Genomic DNA, 9,831 nt, shown 5'->3' with positions numbered 1-9,831 from the left:
GTGCCCTCATCTCTAGTGGCTCTCTTCATGCAGATATTATATCAATAATATTACCAGGCTGATGGTTTGATTTAAGACGGATCTTTGATTTCTTGCTGAGCGTTAGATGAGAATATCACTACCACGCTGTCTATTGAACATGCAGCCACAGCCAGCAGCTGTAAACTTAGCTTAGTGCAAGGAAAAAAGAGGCCACAGCTCCACCTAACAACCACTCTACAGCTCACTTAAGCCGTTTTCAGACGTGACCTGCGGGTAGAATCCGGAGAATTGGCTTTGGAGTTTACCCGCAGTTTGCCTTTCACACAGCAGGAGGTTTTTCTGCACAGACGCGTTCACAACACAACAGCAACAAATCCTCCCACATTATTCAGGCAAAAATGGAGCAGCCAGGTTCGGCAGGCGGAGGCAGGAAGTGACGTATTAACTCTGCTGCAGAGGTCACGTGACACAGACACTGGTGTCAGCTCCTATCACCACAAACTCTCCTGACATCTTCATCTGTGTTTTCTATGTGTGTGGCACTGCTTTTTCACTGGAAAGTGTTTGTTTTTGTTGAGAAATTTGTGACCATCCTCACACATTACTGTATATGCATTATACAGGACTGTCTCAGAAAATTAGAATATTGTGATAAAGTTCTTTATTTTCTGTAATGCAATTAAAAAAACAAAAATGTCATGCATTCTGGATTCATTACAAATCAACTGAAATATTGCAAGCCTTTTATTCTTTTAATATTGCTGATTATGGCTTACAGCTTAAGAAAACTCAAATATCCTATCTCTAAATATTAGAATATCATGAAAAAGTATACTAGTAGGGTATTCAACTAATCACTTGAATCGTCTAATTAACTCGAAACACCTGCAAGGGTTTCCTGAGCCTTGAAAAACCCTCAGCTTGGTTCAGTAAACTAAATCACAAGTATGGGGAAGACTGCTGATCTGACTGCTGTCCAGAGGACAATCATTGACACCCTCCATCAGGAGGGTAAGACACAAAAAGAAATTTCTCAAAGAGCAAGCTGTTCACAGAGTGCAGTTTCAAAGCACATCCACAAAAAGTCTGTTGGAAGGGGGAAATGTGGCAGGAAACGCTGCACAACCAAGAGAGATGACCGCAGCCTTAACCGCATTGTGAAGAAGGGTCGCTTCCAGAATTTGGGGGAGCTTCAAAGACAGTGGACTTAAGCTGGAGTCCAGGTATCAAAAGCCACTGTTCACAGACGTGTCTGGGAAATGGGCTACATTAGCCGTATTCCCATGGTCAAGCCACTTCTGAACTCAAGACAACGGAAGAAGCGTCTGACTTGGGCTATGGAAAAGAAGCACTGGGCAGTTGCAGAGTGGTCCAAAGTCCTCTTTTCAGACGAAAGCAAGTGTTGTATTTCATTTGGAAGTCAAGGCGCCAGAGTCTGGAGAAAGGCTGGAGAGGAGCAAAATCCAAGTTGCTTGAAATCCAGTGTGAAGTTCCCACAGTCAGTGATGGTTTGGGGAGCCATGTCAGCTGCTGGTGTTGGTCCACTGTGTTTCATCAAGTCCAGAGTAAATGCAGCTGTGTACCAAGAGATTTTAGAGCACTACAAGCTTCTGTCTGCTGAAAAGCTCTATGGAGATGAGGATTTCATTTTCCAGCATGATCTGGCACCTGCCCACAGTACCAAAACCACCAGTAACTGGTGTACTGACCATGGCATTACTGTCCTCGATTGGCCTGCCAATTCCCCTGACCTGAACCCCATAGAGAATTTGTGGGGTATTATGAAGAAGAAGCTGAAAGACACCAGACCCAACAATGCAAATGAGCTAAAGGCCGCTGTTGAAGCATCCTGGGCATCCATAAACCCTAAGCAATGCCACAGGCTGATTGCCTCCATGCCCCGCCGCATTGATGCAGTAATCCGTGCAAAAGGATTCCCAACCAAGTACTGAGTGCATTAATGGACATTTTCAAATGTTTGATTTTGTTTTGCTGTTATAAATCTTTTTTTTACTTGGTCTGAGGAAATATTCTAATTTTTTGAGATAGGATTTTTGAGTTTTCTTAAGCTGTAAGCCATAATCAGCAATATTGAAAGAATAAAAGGCTTGCAATATTTCGGTTGATTTGTAATGAATCCAGAATGCATGACATTTTTGTTTTTTTAATTGCATTACAGAAAATAAAGAACTTTATCACAATATTCTAATTTTCTGAGACAGTCCTGTATATTATGTATATAGTCTATATTGCACATTATATCTGGACACCATTAAGAGCTTGGGGTATTTTTTGTTTCACAGATACTCCCTTCTCTCTAGCAGTACCAAAGGTCAGGTTATAGATAAAGGGCCAACCAACAGTTCATTGTAGTGACTACGCTCAGGGACTTTCATATCTAACTCAGATGTGCCAGACAGAGAGACACCAACTCTAACTGTTTTGCGTAGTTCACCAGTGGCAAGACGTCAGGACACAATGTGATTTAGGAATGCATGCTTCAGGCTTAATCCAATAGGATGCGAACACCTACATGTAACATAGAGAGTGACAGCTATTCTAGCCTTTCATGGATGTGCTGTTGCAATGGGTGAGTCAAGTAGAGGGAGATACTAGGATGCTGTGGGAGACATCTTCAGACTTGGGGGTGACAGTTGCCCATGCTACACTGTTGGCGTTTGTATTTTGTTTTCCTTGATGCATCAAGTCTACATTAAAATCGAATGCATAAGAAATCAGCTGCTGCCTGAGTTCTCCTTTCACCAGCTTCCAGAAAACCTTCACGACAGTGTCCTTTATTTATTTATTTGTGGGTGTCTGTGGTGTGTTTGTAGTATTATCACCCACCCCACACACTCGCATTGAATCCCTGTTCTCACATCGATTTCTCCTGGATTTCTACAGACATTACCGAGGCCCAGTGAAGAAAATCTGCAGGAACTGCGGAGCGTCCCACTCGGACATTCGAGTTCACACATGCACCTCCTCCAGAGAAAGCCCAAACACTAATTATCACAAGAAGTTCCTTGTTACTAGAAGAACAGAAGAACAATGTCACCTATGTGTTTACACAATATGTCAACTGACTGTCTGCACAACACTGCTCTCTTGTTTCTTATAATTTTATTATGTTGCATGGATAATGTGTCTTTAAAGTGTCTTATGTTGTCCCTGAATGTGACCAGAACCCCGATCTGTGGAGTGCAGCCTTTCAGTTCTATGTATGCTGTAATGTTTATTGTGAAAGTGACATAAACAGCAGAATCTGAATTAATCAAAAGAAAAATAAATTGGAATGTTTTCCTCATAACTCGGCCTAATATTCCTCCATAGCTACGTGCATGACTACCTCTCGATAATGTTCTTTTATGACAAACTAAGCGAACCACAGACTAGTGAGCTGCAGAGGTGTTGCTATTGGACAGAGACAGACTGCCTGTTTCCCCTTGTTTCCTGTATTTATGGTGAACTTGCAATAATAAGCTGGTTCGAGCTTCATATTTAACCCAAAGCCATGAAAGTAATACTAATCTTCTCACATAACTCGCAAGGATGATAGAAAGCAATTGAGGGGCTATTGGAGTGTGCTTTTCTGAAAATATCAATCAACATGAATTGTTCCCTCTCGGGGATACAGTAGCTGGTTGATGAACAGTAGATCAAGTAGCCCTCCAGGTTAAACCCCCTTTCTGCATCGAGACACTGACACTTCTATTCGTCACATGAAACCTTCATTTCACCGTTAGTCCCGATGTGATTTGTGCATTTCAGCAACAACACATATAGATGAGGCTCCTCACCAAGGCTGTCGGCCTCAGTCACCAGGGGACGTTAAATTATCACATCCAAGGCTGTGCTCTGCATGAAAGAGACACACACAAAGTATTTACACTTTCACAAATGACTGTTTGCTGCGCATATGCAACATATCAAGATTCAAGGTTCCCTTTATCGTCATTCAGATCAACACAAAACAAGTGAAGGGTATAATTTTGTTGCATGCAGCTCATAACTGTAATTTAGAATACTAAGTATATTAAATCAGTCACGAAACAAATAGTGGTTATCTGTATATATAGTGTAAACAGACATTAGGATATTGCACGGAAATGACTGAAATTACACAAATTGAATAAATAGATACATAAGATGTAAACAGGCATGAGAAATAATGCACATAATGGATGCAATTGCACAAACTGATGAATAGATAAATATAACAGACATGGTGTAATGTACTGTGAAATGAGTGTATTGCACATATTGCTCATGGCATTTCTCTGGCGTATACTACACATTTAAAATGTGTCTACCTGCTTTGACAAATCTGAATTGAATTCAATTTCTAATCAAACAGATTGGTGACCCCAAACTGTACTCAGGAGGAAATAATAAATCACCATTTGCCTATTTAGTGGCTTGGCCGGCCGGCTGACTTGCTGGCTGGCTGGGAAAACTCTGCTGACCTGGGTGCATCCAAATTAGAAACTGGCACGGTTGTGTGTATTACACAGTGGGAGTGCGGCTCTGGCTCAGTCCCCCTGCTGCTCTAAATCTGGCCAGTGCTCAGCTCAGCAAACACAATGCAACAGCAGGGAGACGGCATCTCCACGTTCTCATTAAGCTGCAGTTAATAACAAGACAAAAGCAGAGCCCCACTGGATGTTTTTTTAAGGATAAAGGTCTTTTCCCCTGGAATCCAATTGTCTGCATTTTTGTTGATATGTCCCGACTTTGTCATTATACTGGTTTTGAAGCGAGGCCTCCAAATACACTGGAAGTACAAAAATGCAATTCCAAATGTTGAGCGAGGGGCTGTAACAATTCGGATTGACCACTTTAAAGAGTCTGAATTAAAATGCGGTGACATATAGACAAAGCACATCTCCTCAGCGAATAGTGGCAAAAGCTGAGGAACATAAATCTATGCACATCAGTCACCAGCGACACCCTCCCTCGTAAATCACTTAAAGGGATGAAAGAGAGAAGGGAAGGAAATAATGCCAGAGAGCAGCAGAGGGGATGATAGAGAGAGAAATGGAAAAGGCAGGAGTGTGGGGCGACAGAGACAGAAAGAAGAGAGACAAAAGGGGGAAGGGAGGAGGTACAGAGAATGAGGAGGTGGCCATCGTACCCCTCCCTGTCTTTGATCAGTGGTCCATGGGGAACAGTGCAGATAGCTGGTCCACAGCTCCTGAGGAACGCAGCTTCACATTCCTCCTTGCTCTTTCCCCGCTTCTGCAAAATCACTACTCGTCTTTCAGAGCAGAGCAGCTGTGAAAACACATCATGGCTTTTCCAAATGCCAGAAAAGACCTGTCTAATGCACTGCAGGGTCATTGTCCTGCTGGTCCACATTCACTGATGCAGGCCCTTTTTTATATTCTCACCTTATGTTTTCTAAAGTAGTCCATTTCTGTTGAGATTGAAAATTATGGATTTCTCCCCCCAAAAAAGAGAGGTCAGAGGTCATCTTCAACAACAGAGCTGCAGTAAGATCCAGTGTTTGCTTTGGGCCGATTTTACAGACATTGCTAATCACATTGCAGAGTCACTTGTCAAGACCGAGACCTGAACAGAGACCAGTCCACCAGTCGTGTGCCGAGGTTACTATCCAAGAACCAGCTCTGCTAATAGAAGCCAGTCTTTAAATTAAACTGACAAAACAACAAACCACTATTACTGGAATATTGATGAATGAGCAAGACAAAAGCCTTACTCAATAATGTGAGATTTGGAGTGACAGGGCTATTTGGATTTCGGTTCCAGCCAAAGACCTTGGCCTTGAGGGACTAAACCTACTCAATATATGAAGAAACACAATTACAGCCCTAGAAGTTGCAGTCTGTTAAAGTGTATAAGGAATTGTTTTTACCACAACCAAAACTGGTACTGTTTTCATCTACATTTTGTTGTTGCTTAGCAGGATTACGTAAAAACTACTCTATGGCTTAACACAAAACTTAGTGGATATGATATGGGTCAAGGATCCAATCAGGGGATGGATCTTACTTTCTTTTCTTTCTTTAACATTGTGAGGTAGGTGTTTTCCCCGAGGAAATCAGACATATTAAGGGAAGTGGTATCTCATGAGATAAGTTTGGTGTAGATGGAAATAAAAGTCCCAATTATGTGAATTTAAGTGTGAGTTTGTTGATAAGGGGACTATATTTATGTAATTATTATTTTTTTAACCTCACAAGCAACATCAGAATAATATGTTGTAGTCCTAGAGGGATTTCACATCACACCGATGAGTTTCAGGTGACTAATCGTATTTGTTTGGGAGTTCAGTTATCTTTTACAGAGGTTCTTCATACAAAACTAAATATTCCTTTGTATGAATAATATTTCCACCATGTCCTGATATTTTAATTAATTATCCCGGAAACTATTCACGGACCCCCTGGCAGTGTCGACAGGCCCCCGTGGTTTGAGAAACACTGATCTATTACAATGGACCTTCAAGTCAAAATGCATGAGTAGGCCTCAAAGATAAAAGACAAATTCTACATCTACAGTTTACATAACAACTGGGCAGATGCGATCTGCTAATCAAGATGAGATGATCAAAAGCAGAACAAGCTATTTCGGATAAAATGTGTTTTTTATTTGACTGCATTGAAATTGTTTCTGATCTTTCCCCCTCGACTCTAATCGATGATAAATACATCTCAGCTCACGCTCTGTGGAATCAAACTGTGGTTAACAACAAATATATCCAAATCAGTGCAGACTCTCTCGTTCCTCTGCCTTGATTTGAATGGGTGCACGGGAAGCCCCGCCCGCCTCGGACGTAACGGGAGCCAATGACAACGCACCGTGCACCGTGTGCGGACGTCACTCCAGCATCATCAGTCGTCCCGGTGGAGACGCCGCTCCGCCTGCTCCAGTCTCCAGCTCCTCTCTGCCCTGTGACCAGTGCGAGCCGCCGCCTGAGCACCTACACGCCCGGGGACAACCGCGGAGCTCGTCCGGGGAGCGGAGGACACGTCGTGGGGGACAGAGAGGACACGGTCGCGGACGGAGAGCAGAGGACGCCCGGCTGTCTCTACCTCCAACCAGCGAGAAATCTACTTTGATGCGGCCGCTTAGCTAACAAGCTAACAGGAGATGTTTTCACAAACTAGCCAGGTAGTTAGCCTGCTAGCTAGCTAGACCGCCGGCTAGAGAGATTGGCTTCCCAGATTTAGCTTATAACTTCAAATGCCACTTGTATCCTGCGATAGGTTCTGTTAAACCCTTCTGATAGCGTTAGAGACTGGGTGTTGGATGTTTGGGACTCCGGTGTCCTCTGTTTGCTAATTCCCAGCAGGGACAATAGTTCATAGTCCAGGCAACAAGTCTGCTGCTTAACACCCTCAAGTTTGGGTTCATTTTGTGGGTGTTGATAGTTCCCTGTGTGGCCCCGGTTAGCTGGTCGGCCATCCTCTGGGTTAAAATCATAGCCTGTTAAAGTAAAGGTATCTGTTTACACAAAAGGAAAGTAGGTGGTCACTTTAGATGCTCAGATTGAAGAGGGTCGGGTGCACCGGAGAACCTGTTGTCAGTCGATCGACACCACCACTGCCGAGGAGGAGACGAGGCGGATGAACATCACACATCGCCCACATGCGTTGGATCAGCTCCCGGACTTGTGAAAGGCATCTGAAGAAGCAGGAGGTGGGAGACGTGAGCGCACAGCCCTTGCAGCCCGGGGGAAGATGGCGGAGCGTTCCCGCAAGAGGTGGTGAAAACAAAACTTGGGGACGACTTGGATTTATCGCCGGACATCTTATCTCAGATCGTAGGACACATGCAGGCCAAAAAACGGTACTTAATTCTGTTCTCCGCCGGCTTGTGTCTGATCCTGTTGTTCTGTTTCGGAGGGATACAAGTCCCGCTGTCCCGGCGCGATGACCGCAGCCTCGCCGGTTCTCCCCCCGGGGCTCGGTGGCGTCGCTTCCCGGGGTACCTGCAGCACTTCAGCTCCTGGGAGCAAGACTGGAGCGATGGTCGCAATGAGCACATGTCTCCCCGGCAGAAGAGGGACGCCAACTCCGGCGTTTACTCTGGGAAACGCTGCAGAATGGAGTCCTGCTTTGATTTCTCCCTGTGTCAGAGGAACGGCTTCAAAGTTTATGTGCACCCCCAGCAGAAAGGGGAAAAGATGTCGGAGAGTTATCAGAACATTCTGTCCTCTATTGAAGGGTCCAGGTTCTACACACCTGACCCGGGACAGGCATGCCTGTTTGTCCTGAGTCTGGACACACTGGACCGGGACCAGCTTTCACCCCAGTACTTGCACAACCTGAGAGCCAAAATCCAGAGCCTTCCACTGTGGAATGGAGGCAAGAATCACATCATCTTCAACTTGTACTCCGGCACCTGGCCCGACTACACGGAAGACCTCGGCTTTGACATCGGCCTTGCCATGTTGGCTAAGGCCAGCATCAGCACAGAGAACTTTCGGCCTTACTTTGACGTTTCCATTCCTCTTTTCTCCAAAGACCACCCCAGGACAGGAGGGCAAAGAGGCTACCTAAAACATAATGCCATTCCCCCGTACAGGAAGTACGTGCTTGTTTTTAAGGGGAAGAGGTACCTAACTGGAATAGGCTCAGACACTAGGAACGCTTTATATCATGTTCATAACTCCGAGGATGTGGTCCTCCTCACCACATGTAAGCATGGGAAAGACTGGCAGAAGCACAAGGATGCACGCTGTGATAAAGACAACGCAGAATACGACAAGTGAGTACACTACCAGCTATTCAATCTCAATGGTTAACTTCACTGCTAGGCTGTCATCCAGATCCTCTTGATTTATACAGCACACAGTAGCTCTGTGGGATATTGGTTTCACTACTGATTTTGAGGGCCATAAACTATGTCTTGTCTTTTCATCTTGTCCTGATTTGTGTCAGTATCAAAATCCACTCTTATCCAACCCTATCATAAAAAGGCATTTCCTGTTTCTTCCTAGATTTCCAGGTGGGTGTCAGTAACATAATCAATCACTCACAATTTGGAGGATTTGGTTGTGGTTATATCTCAACAACCCACATATATTACAATGGATATTCTCCATTGACATCAGATTGTGGCTTTTATCAGTATTGTTCCCATGCTTTGTTTCTTTCTTATCTGTTGATGGGATCTAGAGACTTAAGTCTGGGATGTTGATGCATAACAAATCATTCTGGATCCCAGACCTTTGGAAGTGTGATGAGAGTATTTCTAAATGGAACATGACTCGAGATCAAGATTCCAATTTCCAATGTTTGAGCTGAATATATTTTGCACTATTGTTTTACACAAAACCAGCCGACTCCAATTAACTTCTGTGATTTATTACTTTAAATGACTTTTCATATCATATGACCTTATTTACCAAATTAAACATCACGAGGCTCAGATAAGTTGATTTTATTAATGTAATTCAATTGATATCTCCATCCGCCTATAAAGCCTGCTATTCACCGGTGAACTTAGCTCTCGACATTTCCAGCCTTCTGCTTATTTGTTCATTATGAGTTATGATAATCTATGGCAGAAATTGATGATTAATGAACATGTTTGTTACAATCTAACCCAGATATATATTTCCATAATGCCCAGTGATACTGTCTCTGAAACTCATCCCTGCTGAAGGCAGCGCCTCAAGGAATCGCTCTGTGACCATCACCCAGCCCTACTGTTTTCTGTGCCCAAATCTGATGAGCAAACTGGCGTCTGTCTCCCTGCTTTTGCCAGTGGGATTCATTTCATGTCACCCCAGACTGTGCTGTGTTGTTACTGGTGACTGTATGGCGCTGGGTGTTTGACTGTGGCTCTTTGGAGTGGATTAACAGGGACAAAGCGCTGGTG

General features: G+C 43.9%; 1 protein-coding gene across 1 annotated transcript in view; it reads left to right on the top strand.

Moving 5' to 3' along the window:
• Positions 1-6,853: 6,853 nt before the first annotated feature.
• LOC133014666 (exostosin-1b-like) overlaps positions 6,854-9,831 on the top strand; it is a 41,503-nt gene continuing 38,525 nt past the window's right edge. The window contains exon 1 of the mRNA XM_061081934.1: positions 6,854-8,715. Coding sequence (XP_060937917.1) covers positions 7,778-8,715 — 938 coding nt within the window. The 5' untranslated portion in view covers positions 6,854-7,777. The remainder of the gene's footprint in view (positions 8,716-9,831) is intronic.

The sequence above is a fragment of the Limanda limanda genome, chromosome 11, assembly GCF_963576545.1.
Source record: "Limanda limanda chromosome 11, fLimLim1.1, whole genome shotgun sequence".
Classification (NCBI taxonomy): Eukaryota; Metazoa; Chordata; class Actinopteri; order Pleuronectiformes; family Pleuronectidae; genus Limanda; species Limanda limanda.
This window is presented reverse-complemented; position numbering and strand designations above follow the sequence as displayed.